General features: G+C 43.7%; 1 protein-coding gene across 1 annotated transcript in view; it reads left to right on the top strand.

The window, feature by feature from the left end:
• Window positions 1–16,606, top strand: part of ZNF827 (zinc finger protein 827) — a gene marked incomplete at its 5' end in the record, with an annotated part of 134,412 nt that overhangs the window by 68,936 nt on the left and 48,870 nt on the right. Inside the window, one exon of the mRNA XM_080796313.1 lies at window positions 10,128–10,231. Coding sequence (XP_080652439.1) covers window positions 10,128–10,231 — 104 coding nt within the window. The remainder of the gene's footprint in view (window positions 1–10,127; window positions 10,232–16,606) is intronic.

The raw sequence follows: 16,606 nt of genomic DNA, 5'->3' as shown, positions 1-16,606 counted from the left end.
AGAACTTTTATTGGAGGAAAACATAAAGAAGAAAAAATAATCATAGAGACCGCCTCGGCTAAGTTGGTGGTGTATCTCCTGGCTGAATTTCTGTTTGTATACGTATACTTTCCTATAAAAACTGGATCCAACTGTATATACAGTTTTGCAGGCTTCTCTTTTCACCTAGCAATATCCTAAGAACTTCTTTCCGTACCAGTAAACATAAGTCAGTATTATTCTTTTAATGTTTACATAGTATTCAGTGTTTGCACATGTCATAATGTATTGAATCAGTCCCCTGTTATTGGATATCAAGAGTTTGGTTTGATTTGGTTTTCCCAAGCTGTTGCTAATATAAACAAACTGGGGGTAAATGGACTTCAAAAAAGCATTCAGTTTTCAGGCTTTTGCATGATTTGTCTAATGGACTTTGAAAAAAGTTGAATCTGTAATTCTACCAGAAGCTAAGAAGAGGTAGAGAGAGAAAATATTTCAAAGGTCTTGGGCTTTATCATTTAAATTTTTTTTCGATTGGAGGTTATAAATTCTATTTTATAGTTACAGTCTTTTTATTTATTGATTCTTAGTGCTGTCAGGCATTTTGTTCACAGGGAGGCATTTGTGTTTGTTCTTTTGTATATTTTCTTTTACTGCCGTTTATTCTTCTCTTTGATGGTTTGTCTGGGTTGGAATTTTCCTTTGATTGTTGTTATTGATTTTTTTTATTATCAAAAATTTCAAAACAGAGTAGAAAGAATAATGAAATATACCACCATGTTCCCGTCACCCACTGAGAAAACATTTGCCACACTTTACTTCATGAACCTTTTCTTCTCTCCAATTTAAATCACATCCCAGGGTACCTGGGTGGCTCCAATGGTTAAGCATCTGCCTTCAGCTCAGGTCATGATCCCAGGGTCCTGGGATCGAGTCCTGCATGGGACTCCCTGCTCAACGGGGGGCCTGCTTCTTCCTCTCCCTCTGCTGTTCCCCCTGCCTGTGCTCTCTCACTCTCTCAAATAAATAAAATATTTTAAAATGCATATTTAAATCACATCCTAGACATCATAACATTCATTCTCAGATTCTTTGATGTATATCTCTAAAAAATAAGAATATTTTCCACAATGGCATTGTACATCGTACAGAATCAACAACACATTTGAGTGTTTTTAATTGCTGAGAAAGTTCTGTTTGATCGGCACCAGCCAAGTATGCGGTCATATCAATGGACTAGGAGGAGGAGACACAACTTAGCTTTCTTGTCAACTCTGAAAATTAAAGATGAAAATCTGGTGCCCATATGAGTAGTCGAATGACCTTGGCTTTCCATCTGCCCACAAGCCCCATTTAGAAACCCACTGAGTCTGTCGTGCCAGTCTCAATTTGTAGATAAACGTCCTGGCTGAAGTCTGCCAGTGTATAGTGATTAATTCACGTTTTATTCAGTACAGTCCTTCTTTCTCTGAAAATGTGTGCATCCAACACGATCAACAACCAGGTTTCGAAGCCTGCCCACTGGGGTTGTAGATGTTCTCCTCTATTATGTCCCTCTCGAGCCTGAGTAGGGAACTTGCTGTTTTGGATGGTCACAGTTGTCTTCGGGTCAGAGGCTTGCAGTCAGTTTTAGTCCTGAGCACTCGTCCCGACCCCCATGTTCAAATTCTTTTATTAAAATAAATACATTAAAATCATTCAAGAATAGGGGTCCATATTTCTATGGTGTTGCAAAGAGAAGGGCAGTGTTGGCGAATGCCATTAAAACTGTTTTCTTTCATTATAGATGAACAGACTGCTAGAACGTTCCTAGGAAAATTGGCACCGACTGCTATACCTAAAATGTTAATATCCAGGCCCATGTCAGAAGCAGCAGCTAATCTCCCAACCAAAATGAAATTGAGGGCCCAAGCTATAAGTTAGGAGGACTATATACAGTCCAAGGTGGCAGAGCAATTGTTTATACTGTAGCAAAATGACCTAGCTAGGGTTTTGTAAAGTACTAAAAAATCTTTTTAAAAAAAAGTGTTTTAAGGTTTTTTTTCTTCAAGATTTTATTTATCTATTTGAGAAAAAGAGCACAAGTAGGGGAGGGGGCAGAGGAAAAGGGAGAAGCAGGCTCCCCACTAAGTGCAGGGAGCCCGACATGGGGCTCGATCCTAGAACCCTGGGATCGTGACTTGAGCAGAAGACCGATGCTTAACTGATTGAGCCACCCCGGTACCCCAGTACTAAAAATTTTTCTACAGAGATCTGTAGAACTGGGGATTTAATGTATTTCAAATACAATCATTATAAATGTTATAAAACACATAGATATGCAAATATATAAAAATATATTAAGCATCTATTATTCCATTATAAATTGTTAGCAAAGAAATTAATCAAGGCCAGTGGTATTTGAGATAAAAAATAAGTGCTTCCTAAAAATTCATGCATTAAGAATGAAAATCAAAAAGAAAGTGTGGTGATGTTTTGTTATTCAGTTGTGGGCATATTTTCACACAACCTACTCCAGCTTCTCAGAAAATTTCTTCTGACCTTAAAGTACTTGAGGAAATGTTGAGAAGATAATAAGAACTAATCCGACTAGTACCCCTATTCTGTATCTCTGAATAATCCCATCTTTTATATTTAATATGTGGGAAAAGCTTTAAAAAAAAAATGAGAACAATGTTTTTCGTTCTTCTGCAAGGACGGTCTTCTGTTTTTGTTAGCCAGATCTAGGTTTTGTTCAAAGAAAACATTTGCAGTTTGTTGTCATTTCCTTTCGTGTCATTATCTATGCGTGGAGATTCCATGTGGAAGTTACCTGTATCCGTTTCAATCTGTCACATATATATTCCACACAGGCAGACAGTCCTTGAGTGAGAGTAAGATTTTATTCTTGGAATCACTTTGTGCTCTTGCCTGTCTTTTCTGGAGGCTTCTGGAGACACGCAGGATTGTTTTTGCAGCCAGTGTCTCCTGCTCACTTCAAGATGTTAATGCCCTTTGTCACTCTTGAGGTGTGTCTCAAGGTCGAAGTGATTCAGAGGTCAGAGTTTTAAAAAGACCAGTATTGTGGTTTTAGATTAATATATGGAATTTGAATCTTAAAAATACCAGGATATGGGGCACCTGGGTGGCTCAGTGGGTTAAACCTCTGCTTTCAGCTCAGGTTATGATCTCTGGGTCCTGGGATCGAGCCCCACATCAGGCTCTCTGCTCAGCAGGAAATCTGCTTCCCTTTCCTCTTTCTCTCTGCCTGCCTCTCTGCCTACTTGTGATCTCTCTGTTTCTCTCTGTTAAATAAACAAATAAAATATTTTTTTAAAAAACAGGATATATCAGTACAGAAAACTCCTTTTTAATGACTTGAATTAATAGCGGGGGCTTAGTAGAGAAGAGGCAAGCCATGTAAACAGGGCCATCTGGTGAGGTGGCCCAGGGACTGGGGTCTGCTGGGGAGTGGGTAGCCGCTAGAGAGAGAAGATGTTGACCCCCACAAAACCTTTCACAATATGTAGCTTCTCAGAAATATCTGAGTCGGATTACTTATTCTTAAAATTTCCTTAAAACAAAACAAAACAGAACAAAACCTAACCAAGATTCTTTTGGACATAAATCCTGAGACCCTAGTATGTTGTATGAGACATAGCTGAATAGCCCATCAAGTAATTTAACTTGAAAACACACCATGTTTTTTATTCATTAAGGAAAAAACTTGTAAATGTGCAAATGAAGTCAGAGTATCACTTCTGCATGATTTGTCTGAAACTCTTACACTAATAGAATTTCATTCTACCCTGAAGTATAAAGATCCTTACGGGTTCTGAGTGAAAAATCACTACAGAGCAGTCTCTTTCCCTTGTTTAATCTCTCTTTTCTCTTGGCCATTCCCAAGTTCAGTCCTAAGAGTTATAATTGTCTTTTAGAAGGGGAAAAAAATACATATTTACTTTCCATTGCTCCTTTGAAATAATTGTGTCATTATTTAAAGTACTTTTTCCTGGGGCACCTGGGTGGCTCAGTTGGTTAAACGTCTGCTTTCAGCTCAGGTCATGATCTCGGAGTCCTGGGATTTACCCCCCACACACAAATATCGGGCTCCCTGCTCAGCGGGGAGTCTGCTTCTCCCTCTCCATCTGTCCCCCTGACTCATGCTCTCTCTCACTATCTTTCTCAAATAAATAAATAAAATCTTTAAAAAAATAATACAGTACTTTTCCCAGCTTTCTCTTATATACTGTATCCATGTTCTGCTTTCCCTTTTCCTTCTTGTTTTATTTTGCTATTGTCATCAACACGATAATTCCTGTAACGTGTTGGTTTCAATGCTGGTGCACAGGGAGGGGTGGTTTTTAAGTAGATGGACTTCTGTTCTGCATGAAACACAGCTCCCAGTTGGCCCTCAGATGTTAAAGGTGGAAATATTTGTGCCACAATCGGCACTTAGCAAAATGTATCACTATTTACAGCCATAATCTTTTACGAACTGTTTTATTATTTATTGTGAATCTTTCCTTCTTGCAGCCTCATGCTGTTGACCCTGCGATTCATGCGGTCTGATGCCTGGAATTGTCCAGCCACAGTGACAGCGGTGCTCCCCCATATTTTAACCCTTAGACTTTCTGCAAGAGAAAAATGAAAATATGCATTCAATGTCCATTACACTTACATCCAGAAAAGAGACTTGAATATATAAACTTTTTGTCTTTTCTAAGTAGCAAAAGGCAAGACAAGTAATGGGGGAGTCTACACGGGGGGCATCCAGATGCTGCTTCTGAACATTTATGTGCATGAACTAAGGTTCCGGGTAGCCTGTCTTTGTCTGGGGCCAAAGGCGATATGCTGTGGCAGGTGGGGATTTTGTTAGATGAGGACAGGTGATCCCCTCTCCTATTGCCTTTTAGTTTCAACCTCTTCCGTTAGCAAATTTTCACCACAAATGTTAACCAGAAATAAATCACTTTGAGACAGTTTTTCCCTTTTTCCTCTTCTTCAGCTCACTTTCTGTTGGAGAGGCTTTTTCAGAGTGAAATGACTAAAATTTAGGCAGCTGGGGAGTCAGGAAGCGAGAGCCATGCAGCAGTCACAAGCTGGCTGTGTTTCTGGAAGAACTGGGAACCGACTAAGTGACTAGTTGAAGGACAGTAACCAATGTGCTTTGCAGTCGAGCATATCAGAAAGTCTCTATTTCCGTTCTTGTTCTCCCTGGGAAGAAGCAGACCCCATTTGTTCTGTGCCGGGCGCGTCCTGGCGCTCCCCTCTCCGCCCCCTTCTCCCACCACTGTCCAACCCTGCTGTGTGAACGCAGTGCCGGCTTTGTCCACTGCAGACCTGGGCTTCTGCTAAGAGCTGGTGGGTTCTGTACTTTACAGACGCGTGAGGCATGGGAGAAGACAAGGAGCTTAAGGAATACCATCTGGGCATCCTGAAAATCATATCGCCCGGCGCGAAATTGCAAGTGCAGTGTCTTCTGTCCTCAGAACATGGGCAAAGTTGAAGATGACCAATGTCATTGGAGATCTAATCCCGTTAAGCAAGCACCTGCTATGTAGGGCATACTCCAAGTTCGGTTATTTCTCCTCCACTTCCTGAACATAGATGCCAATCTAGGTGGCTGCGAGATTAATAGACATTAATACGGCTGTGTAGCCATAGTGCCACCAAGAGTTTCGTATCTGTGCTGAAATAGAGGCTTCTCGTTACTCTGACCTCTTCATTTAAGCTTCATAACGGAGATGAGCTTGCTCTCAAAAGCAGTGCATGTGGGCAGTGGGGAGTGTTTAGGATTGCAGACTGACCTCAGGGTTGCAGAAGTTTTAGAAAATTGGGGCATATCTTCTACAGGGACGTAAAGACTAAATCTTTTTCGCTTGTTCTATTTCTCCATTGAAAAAAGTTCTCCTTTAGTTATCTGGGATCCCGCATCTTGAAATGGCTGCCCCATCCCCCCTTCAGCCCTCCCTCCTCTTTCTCTGTTTGCAAGGACTATCTGTGATCTCTACTGTCCATGAGCTGCCTGGATGTTAAGGGATCACAGGAAAGGCAGCATAGCTTAGTGGGTAAGGGTACGGACCGTGATGCCAACCTGCCTGTATTCAAATCCGGGCTCAGGGGCTCAGCTCATGGGCACGGGCAGTCACCTCACTTCTCTGTGCTTGCATCTCTTCATCCCTAAAATAGTGGTAATAATAATGGTAGCAGGGCTCTTGTGAGGATTAAGTGCCGTTGGAAGTACACAGAGTACTTTAGAACAGTGCCAGATACTTAGTAGCAATATATCCACCAGTTGCTACATTTTATTGAGCAAGTACTAGGTGCTAAGAACTTGACCCAGAAACGCCTTCCTTAACCCTTACAGCACCCTTAGAAAGAAAGCATATTTAAAGCTTTTTCCAGTGATGAAACGGAAGCTAGAGAGGTTGTCAACTTGACCAGAAGGCACTTAACTATTAAATGGCCAGTGTGGAATTCAGACTCTGATCTTTCAGAGGTGAAACTGTGTGCCAAACCACGGCGCTCCCCCGGAATGAACGCAGTCAAGGGCAGATCATTGCAGCTACACATGTGGCCCGAGAGTCATGCTCTCTGTTAACCTTAATATCGTCTCTTTCTGGATAAGCCCTCGCACCAGGCTTAGGCAGCCTTGACTTGTGAAGGTGTCTTCATTGATTCCTTGTCCCGTAACATTGTTTGCCCTTTTGTGCCTTTTTAGTATTCAGTGTGACTCCCTGTCCCTCACAAGAAACCTTTTCTGTTCTATGCAGGATAAAGCTGCATCCGGGGTAGAAAATTATTTGGAATGCTGTTGCCCTCAATGATTGTCTCCCTTTCAACTCAATTTCTTCTGAGTGGCTTGGTGGTAATAGGGCTTCTTTCCTCCCATCACTGGAAATCTGCACTGTCCCAGAGAACACATGGGGTGCAGAGCTCACCCTCTTCCACCTCTTAGGTGGCTCTTCCTAGGAAAACCTAGGAGGCTCTTCCCAGAGTTTAGTGCGACAGCCTCAGCCTGGTTCACCTGGAAACCTGAGGGTTGATTTGAGATGTACCTGTGGTCTTTACCTGCCCTAGCTCTTACACTGTTATCCATTCTGCACATGTCGCTGCTGGTTTGAAGCTTTGGCTGCCAGCATCACCATGTCCACATGGACCGCTACTCTGGCCACCTGACTTGTCTTCTGCAAGCCCCCCCCCCCCCCGCCCCCTGCCAGAGCTTCCTGGAACTAGAATCTTAGTCCATCCCGCACTTGCCTAAAGTACAACAGGGCTTCCCGCTGCTGGTGGGACAAAGTCATGTTCCCTGCACGCAGTGTGCATGCCCGAGGCTTTGGCCTCATGTCCCTCCTCCGTGTGCTCCGCAGACTGGCTGTGTTGTCTGGCTGTGCAGGGGACATGTCTCCAGCCTCTTGGTACCCGACCACCCTACCCTCCCTTCAGGTCTCAGCTCAGTTGCAGCTTCTGCAAGAAAGCCGTGGCTGGCCTTCCTGGCTAGGCTAGAACACCACGGTCACTGCGTACCCTCTCCTCCACAGCGTTAGTCTCCATGCAGCTCCCTTTCATGTCCCCACACAGGGCTTTGTGCTCCCTGAGATTTGCAGCCATAGCTGGTTTGGCCAACCATTATGTTCCCAGGGCCTGGCATGTCGTAGGCACTCACTAGATAGCTACTGTCAGACCGAGGGAATGAGGGAAGTACCTACATTTCTCCATGGCAAGATAGGTAATATTTTGAGATGCCCGTCAGGGGACCCCTCTTGGGATTCGTGATGCTCTCAGAGGGAAGTCTGCACATTTCTGACCAAAGAGTTCGTGGGCTTCCCTGAACTCTCAGATTGCCAGTGCTTTTTATAGCCAGGGTCACAGCAACATGCAGGCCCGTTGCCTGATCTTCATCCCGTGCCCAGGGGCCAGCTCCTGCTGCTCCCCTTGTGAACCGCCCACTCAGACACAAGGATAGTTCCACCCCCTTGTCTGGAAACTCCTGAGCTAATGAGGTAGGGATCAAGAAACCTTACACTCTCGGTTTGACCCACAGTCTCCATGGTCTAAGTCCTTAAAGGTCCTCTGATCATAAACAGTTTTCTTACTGGAAGAGTTGGAAATTAACCTCATCACCCAGAAGTCAGAGGCTCTTCAAAATCAGAGTGACTTTTTCTTCATTCACTTTATACAAGAAAACTACACTTTCAGTCAACTTGTAAGGAAAAGTTGGTTCATTTATGCTCCTCTTTGAGTTAGACAGAGGTACAAATAAAAAGTAGCTCACATTTATTGGACACTTTGTGTTTGCCAGGGACTAGGAAAGCATATTCTGTGGACCATCTTATTCAGTGCTGACAGCTTCTCTGTGAGCTGTGAACGCTGTGATCATCCCACTTTATAGACAAGCAACGGAGGCTTAGAGAAGCCAAATCATATGTGTAAGGCCACAAGCCAAACGCCATAGAGCTGGAATTTGAACTCAGAGCTGCTTGAGCACATGCCGCTAGCCACTGTACTGCATTGCCATGTCCTTTCTAGTATTCTGTATCACTTACAAGTGATGAGCTCTTTGGCATAAAACAATGTCTCCCCATTTCCCTTCACCTACTAGCCTATAGCCAGGTCACTCCCTAAGCCTATTTAAATGGTTTTATGTTTAAGATATAACTAAAAAGCACGCCGCACAAAGTTGCATTAAATCTAGCCTAACAGTCCTATAAAATCATAGTTAATTATGTTTTATTTTTTATAAATATATGTCTCCCATTTTTATTTTAATATTTCCTTTTAATATTTAATGACAGCAACCGTAGCCTTGAGGCACGTTCAGAAAAGCAACACCAGTCACGGCAGTCCTAGTCTTGTGTGCCCTCAGATCTTTTCCTTCCCCTGATGGGCAGTTTTGCAGGGGACCGGATCCCTACAGTCTACCTCTCCCTGGCTTCTGGCATGGTTCCACCAATCAGAAGCCCTGGCAAGAGATGGGGGTGGGGCTTAAGAAAGACCACTCCCTTTCCGTCTGTCTCCTGCAGCAGCTGCGTCTCTCTCCTCTGTGGCTCCGCCTCCCGCAGGTGTCCCCAGCCCTCCGTCTCCATTTACCGCCGCCTCTTGTCCCCCCAGCGTCAATGTGGTGGTTGGCTCCTGTTCTTCGTGGCTCTGGGCTTCGTAACTGCTCCCTGTGGACCTTCCACCACCTGTGAACCAGTTCCCTCCGCTAAATTTCCTCTGTTGTAAATAAATTGGGCTTTCTGTTCTCCAGGTCGGACCTCACTGATAACGGGGGTCTTCTCACATATGATCACAATACTTATGTACAGTTTACTTTAGAGGCATGGATGGTGGATGCTGCCATTGGGTTAAGATCCTCTGGTTGAAAGCATCCAGAGCCTTTGTGTTTGCAGTCGCGGTGGTTGTAGAGCAAGACCCTGGCTGGGTGTCTTGACATCCTGATTCTAGTTCTAGCTGAGTCCCTCAGGGAACTTAGAGTCACTCAAGTAGGAGCCTCAGTTTCGTGGGAAATGAAGGCCTCCCCTGTTAACCGGCTTAGCGCCTTCCAAACCGAGACATTTCAGGACGCAGTCTCAGCTTCTGTGGGGACCAGTGAGTTGTCTCCTTAAGTGCAATGGCCCCTTGACTCTGGCCTCCCTGCTGTCCTGATGCGTGCTATTGGCCCTGAGGGCTCGGGTGACAGAAAGTGGGTGAGCCAGGGCAGATCTCTCGCCCCTCTGGGAAGAACCTCAAGTAGGCCTTTCTGATTCTGAGTCGGGCCGTTGGTCTTCATTTGGGCGCCACACACTGGCAGGACACACAGAGCGAGAGTAAAACTCAGGGCTCAGCTGTCCTGACTGTGGGTTTAACAGTGTTTCAAAGACGATGTTTCATATAGTCACCTTAAATATAAAACCAACCAGCAGAATATACAGATGGCGCTCGTCTGATGTCATAGATTTTCTCTTTCTCCATTTTAAGCACAATCTTCTTATATTCTCTTAACATCATTAAAAAAATACCTTATCGTGCATTCGTGTGTATTTGTGTGTGTGTAAATATATGTATATGTGTGTGTGTGCATTAAATCTAGCCTACTTGGGTAGATTTAATGCACTTGGGGCCAGATGCTCTGGGTAATGTAAATAACTTTAATTTACTAAACTTCACCCCCTCCCCCACCCCAGCCCTTTCTTTTCAGAAGATACCTTTAGACAATCACCATTCACATCCAATTCAAAAGACCTGCTACCCAGTGAATCTGTGCTTCACGGAAGAATATCAACGCCAGGTATGGAAACATTATTGACTTTGCTTCTGCTGTTGGTTGCTTAAAATGACTTTTCCAAAATGTGTAAATCTGCAGCTACTTTCAGCCTAGATGTGGACGTTATTCATATGAAGCTAGGTTTTTAAAAAGGAGAAACTCAATTTAAACAGCTGCAAAAGTTTATTAAAATAAAGTGTAGGCCGTAATAAAGTGCTTCTTTTTCCTTTTAGGAACTTACTGTTCTTTACCTGCTGATGTTTCATTCATGTAGCAAATTTCCTTTTCTTTGAAATAGCGAAGTATAACCTGAAAATAATTTGCTTTACATGCTTTTAGTATTTCAGGCAGGCAGCCAGGAAGATACAGGAGGGCAGTGGCAAGAACTAATCGCCAGCAGGGAAGGTCGTGACCCTGGTGGGGTGTGGGTGGCCACAAAGACCACTTTGGTTTCCACGGAAGCAGCACAGCTCATTAAGATAATCTTGCCCCCCGGATTCCACCTCTCTTCTTAATCAGACTATCTGCATATATCCATCTAATGCGCCTTTTTGCAATCTCAGCATCAATACATAATTAATTTATTATCTTCTCTTCCTTTTTCATTTCTCCTTTCCAGGGTAGAGGGCAAGATGTGTTTGCTGTCCCCTTATCAGCAGCACGGCCAACCCTCAGGGCTGTGCGTGTGTTCTCAGAGTTATTATGAGATGAGAGCATTTGAGAACCACTGCACTGCATCCCATAATCCTCACCAGTGTCCCCCCCACCCCCATGCCAACCCCGGTACAGCAGCCAGGAAGCTTCCTGCTGTTGTAACCGTGGTTCCAGCGTGAGAGAATGTCAGAAGCTCTCCGTGGCCTCTCCACCCACTCACTTGTCCAGGAGAGTGTGGGAGACCAAGGCTACGAGCTCAGGAGAAGCTCACAGCAGGGCTGTTGGCCAGGAACCCCTGCGAGAATAAAGTCCTAGTGTCCTCCACACACCCAAGGAGCCTGGTGTCACAGATGGCTGGAGATCTGAGTATTTTGCAATTCGGAAAGGGCCAAGTAGCATCTTATGAAATATTGGCTTGGGGGTATCACAGGTCACTGGAAATGGTTTGTGACAAACAGTGGGGCGAAAGGCAACTCTTTGTCACCCTTTAGTCTTGTCATGACAGATCCATTTCTTCTCATCCCCAAAGAGTCCGGATACCTACGCGCTTTTTAGCTTTGCAGGACTTTTCTATTCAAACACCATAAAGAACATGCTTACACAAAAACACGTTACATAATATCTGGTTCTAGAGGTGGAAAGAAATTTTGCTTAGTTGATGTCTTCATTCTCAAACAGGGGCTCTTTGAACTACTGTTTACTTCCCACAGTGTCATTTTGAATAGCCATCTCCCTGATCCCCAAATTATCACCCTACTGTTAAGGTGATGGATTGTGACTTTCTAATGTCAAAATATCTGCCTAGGAACTGCCTGTCAGAGTGCTGTGACCCATACAACCAGCATCCCGTGATGTATATGCAAGCCCTCATTGCTGCCTTAATGTTTGGATTGGCTGTATTTTAAGAAGGGTTTATTGGTCAAGTTACAAGCCGACCTCAAAGAGCGGTATCAGTGTGTGTTTAACTGCGTCTAGAGGAGGTTTCTGGGGGTTGCTGGACAGATGTATTACAGATTAGATAAATTCATACTTAAAAAGCTAACTTTTATTTTGGGTGGGAAGTTAGCGTAACTGGGATTTTCGAAATGTAAATCTACCTTTCTGAGAGATAATCACTCTGTACTTCAAAAAGCCTTCAGGCAGAGGACAAGCAAAATGACTATATTCATATTTTGCTAAAACTGACAACTAAAAAGGGATTTTTTAAAAAACAAACAAGGTGAAAATGCTTTAGAAATGGAACCAAGGGACGCCTGGGTGGCTCAGTTGGTTGGGCAACTGCCTTCGGCTCAGGTCATGATCCCAGCATCCTGGGATCGAGTCCCGCATCGGGCTCCTTGCTTGGCGGGGAGCCTGCTTCTCCCTCTGCCTCTGCCTGTGCTCGCTCTCTCTCTCTCTCCCTCTCTCTGACAAATAAATAAATAAAATCTTTAAAAAAAAAAAAAAAAAGAAATGGAACCAAAATTAGAACAATTAAAAAGGACAAGGACAACCATGTAATCTCAAAGCTCTCATAATCTGAACACATGTTTTGTAAGGAAAAGCCTCAATAATTTGGGCTAGTTGTGGAGAAGACCAATCTGAATTAACAAAAGACCTTGGTAGGGAGACTTTTCAAGAAAACATCTCTTTCAAGTCTGGATAGCACAAGTAGCCAGTACATTGCTACTGCAGCTCCCCAGTCCCTTACCCACAACTCTGAAATCCAAAAAGCTCTTCCAACCACAATTTTTTAAATAAGTGACTTGGTGGCAAAACCTAATGGGAGACTGTTTATAGCCCATATCTACCGCCAACGGTGGAATGCATCCATTTTGTTACAGAAATATCAACGTGCTTGATTATGAAGGCCCACTGGAGTGTTACGTAAAATATGTCTTGGGTACCGTATCAGCGTTCTAAAATAAGGAAAAGAATGAATCCCCAAATACGTCAGAGCCCAGGGGTCTCAGATAGAGACTGCGGACCTACAGTTATTCCAGGACTCTGCTAAATGCCATGCTGGAAATAAAGAAATTAAAGCTACAGTTGAGGATCTTAAGGTTTGAAGGTATAAGAGTCACGGATTCTTATAGAAAATTCCGGAAGACTTAGTGGGCAGCAGATCGCTAAATCAGTGGAGATGTGGCCAGCAAGAAGAGTCCGGTGGGGATGTTCTCATGCTAAGGTGGTGTTATTCACAAGGGCATGCGTTAAAGAGAAAAGGAAGAGGTGGGTAGGAGTTCGCTGGTTTGAGAGACTGGTTAGCTTTGCAAGAAGCACGTTCAGTTAGGGAGGAATAGTGCCTGTGTAGCAACAGGGAAGCCAGGAAGGAGACAGGTAGTGACTAGGCAGAAAATAACATGTTGTTAGTGTGTAAATAAACACCTGAGTGTCCTTAGGAATCTTCTCTCCAGTAGTTTAAACATTACCTTTAAAATATTATTTGTTCTTTATTTACTTAGCAAACTTCTTCTTTGAAGAGCTAACGCAAAGGCAAATATAAGCCCAAAGAATCGTCTCAAATTCCCAATTAGGAGAGACCATAATTAATGAAGTTTAACATGCCTGGTTCCAATCTAAGAAGTCCCTTGCAAATGCTGAAGACTCGTAGCATTAATTAGCAGTATATATTGGTATGTGTTTATAGATCCTCTATCAATGGAAATGAGACTCTCTTCTAAACACCTGTGGAGTCGGACCGTGGGGCAGAGGAGGTGCTCCACGTGAGGGCACCGTGGAGGGCCCCACGGCTCCAGACCAGAGGGATCCCTCCAGCACTTTGCGATTGTGTCTCAGGCCTGTGGAGAATGAAGCAAGCGGTATGGGGGATAGCAAAGTGGGGAGAGGTGGGTAGGACTGTGTACTGTGAAGAAATCGAGAATAGCACAGTTAACTAGGCATTTGCCTTCGGCAGATGGTATCTGAGACACACAGCTGCCACCGTCCCAGAGAAACAGAATAAACACAGAGCTTCACGGTGTCCTGGCCTTCCTTGCTGCCACTATTTCTAGACTGACTTTCCTGAGAACCAGAGAATGTTCACGTGCCAAGATCTAACATTTTTACTTGCTGTGAATGTCTTGGACAGAGGTGATACCAGGGATCCTTAATAAAATGATGAGTTCAAAGCTGCTGTCCCCTTCTGCTGGAGGGATGGGGAGACCAGATAATCTGGAAGCCATGAATAGATAACGGGGCATACCCTGGATGGCGGTGCTGCTGATGGTGATTTTACTGAAGAAATGAAAGTGCTTTCGCTTTCCTTTTACAGAAGAAATGAAATGATGGCAATTACAGGCCGTGTATAATCTAAGGTTCTTTGTCTAATCTGTAGTGGTCTCACTTTGTAGAAGATTTGCATTCAGAGAGGAAAGAGCGTGGGGTCAGATGTTTCTCAGGGTGCCACGGGCTGCTCTGGATGAGGAGTGGACGTAGGACCGTACAACCTGCGGCCATTCACCATTAGCCAGGCGTCCTTCCGGAAGCAAAGGCTCTGGAGAGGAGAACTTCTGTCTCAGTACCCCTTTCAGACAATGCGGAGCTTCCATTCTGTTTTATTATGATTTTGAAGGCACAGTATGTTTGCTCTGTATTAAGCCAAAAAACAAAAACACAAGCAGAGCGGGTGTGAAGAGAAATGTGGGTCTCTGTGGAATTCTCTCTCAGAGTTTGGAGCCACGCATGCTTCTGTTGGATATTTCAGAGGGAGCTTAGAGCTTCACAATGCAAAACGTACCAACAATCACATGTGCGCACCCCCACCCTCATTATTTGCCAGCACCCCTGAAAAAGAAAACGGCGCCTTTTGTTGTCGTTGTGGTTTAGAACAAGGAAACAAGATGTGAAGAACGTGGGGAAGGTCGAGTCCCTTCTAGAACTTGCTCTGTCCATCAGGATCTGCTGTTAAGTTAGAAAGACTGGTTTGGAGTGGCCGGCCTTGTCACCAGGCCAGTTCTCAATTTATTTTCCTCCCTCTGTTCTGCCCATCAATCTGATACAAGGGGTCCCATCTCATATACTTGGCTGAGATCTAGATAAAGCATGTCTGGTGCTAAGTGGCCCCTGCAGCCCCGCCCCCGCCCCTGGAGCCGACCGTCAGCCAACCCTGCTACTAGCCGGATAGGGATGACCTCTTTCAGACTGCTGGCTAGGAAGGTATGCCAGTCACCTTCCTTTATGTTTAACCCTTACCAGCTTAGAGAGACAGACAGACAGAGCTGTCCTGGATTATAGCCAAGTGTTTTCTTTAATCCTTTTTCAAATACAGCACATTCTTTTTAAATTCCGAATAAGTCACAAATAAGCAATAGAACATTGAGTGTTGTTGGTGTCCACAGTGTTGTAGCTTAAGCTCCTTTTTGATTCCACAAATTCCTTGTGTATGGGGCAGGAAGCTAATAGAGTCCACTTACATGCAGCTTTTTTTTTTTCCCCAATAAGTACAGCACTGTACTTGAAATGTATTTCCTCTTCCTTCTGATTTTCTCAGTAACATTTTCTTTTCTCTAGCTGACTATTGTAAGAATACAGTATACAGGGGCACCTGGGTGGCTCAGTCACTTAACCGTCTGCTCTCGGCTTAGGTCATGATCCTCGGGTCCTGGGATCCAGTCCCGCACTGGGCTCCCTGCTCAGAGGGGATCCTGCTTTTCCCTCTCCTGCTGCCTGCTCTCCCTGCTTGTGCTCTCAATCTCTATCTGTCAAATAAAAAAATAAAATCTTAAAAAAAAATACAATACATATGACATACAAACTATGTGCTGATTGACTCTTTACATTATTGGTGAGGCTACAAGTCCACAGTGCGATATTAGTAGTTCAGTTTTGGGGGAGTCAGAAGTTATATGCAGATTTTCAACTGCATAGGGTCGACACCCCTAACCACCCCCATGTTGTTTGAAGGGTCAGATGTAGTTATTAGGGCACAGGACCTATGTCATCCCATTTAATTCTGAAAACAACTCGTTGAGACACGGGAACTATGCTTCCTTTACAAATGAGGTTCAGAGAGATTTAATAATTTCCCCCCGTTTTATTGAGATATGATTGACATGTAAGATTCCATTAAAGGTATACAACATAACAATAACATACAATTTGGTATATATGTATTGTAAAGTGATTACCACACTAAGTTTAGGTAATACCCATCACCATACATAGTTACAAGTTTTTTTTTTTCACAATGAGAACTTTTTAAGATCTACTCTCACAGCAACTTAAAAATTAGCATATCATTAACTATAGTCACCATGCCATATGTTACATCCCTGTGACTTATTTGTCTTGTCATCGGAAGTTTGTACCTTTTGCAGAGAGAGTTAATAGCTTGTACAAAGTCATGCCATTGGTGAGAGACAGGCAGCACTGGAATTCAAACCCAGAACTGCACAATACATTCTCTTTCTGCCCCGTCATCGCCGCCCACTAAGTCAGGTGTGGTGTCACTGGCAGTGAGCCAAGGGAACGTGTCTCTGCAGTGTTTGCTCCCACATACCCACACTTGGCATTTAAAGTCTCCCTAACGGATTGCCCTCTTTTAGCCAGGAATAAAAAGTAGTCCTCTTAGTAAGATATTTCAAAGAAGTTACAAGATAAGAATATACTGTTTATTCATGTAATTCTAATTTTGTCCTCTTCTCTTCCATTCCTTTCTTTTCTTTCTTCCTTTAATACTTAGATATCAGATAGTCATCATCTCTTAAAATGTTTCTTTCAGTTGAGACAATTAAAGAAAGAGTTTGTGTTTATTTTCAGTAATTT

Source organism: Martes martes (assembly GCF_963455335.1).
Source record: "Martes martes genome assembly, chromosome: 2".
Taxonomy (NCBI): Eukaryota; Metazoa; Chordata; class Mammalia; order Carnivora; family Mustelidae; genus Martes; species Martes martes.
The sequence above is the reverse complement of the archived record's forward strand: the minus strand, read 5'-3'. Positions and strand labels throughout refer to the sequence as shown.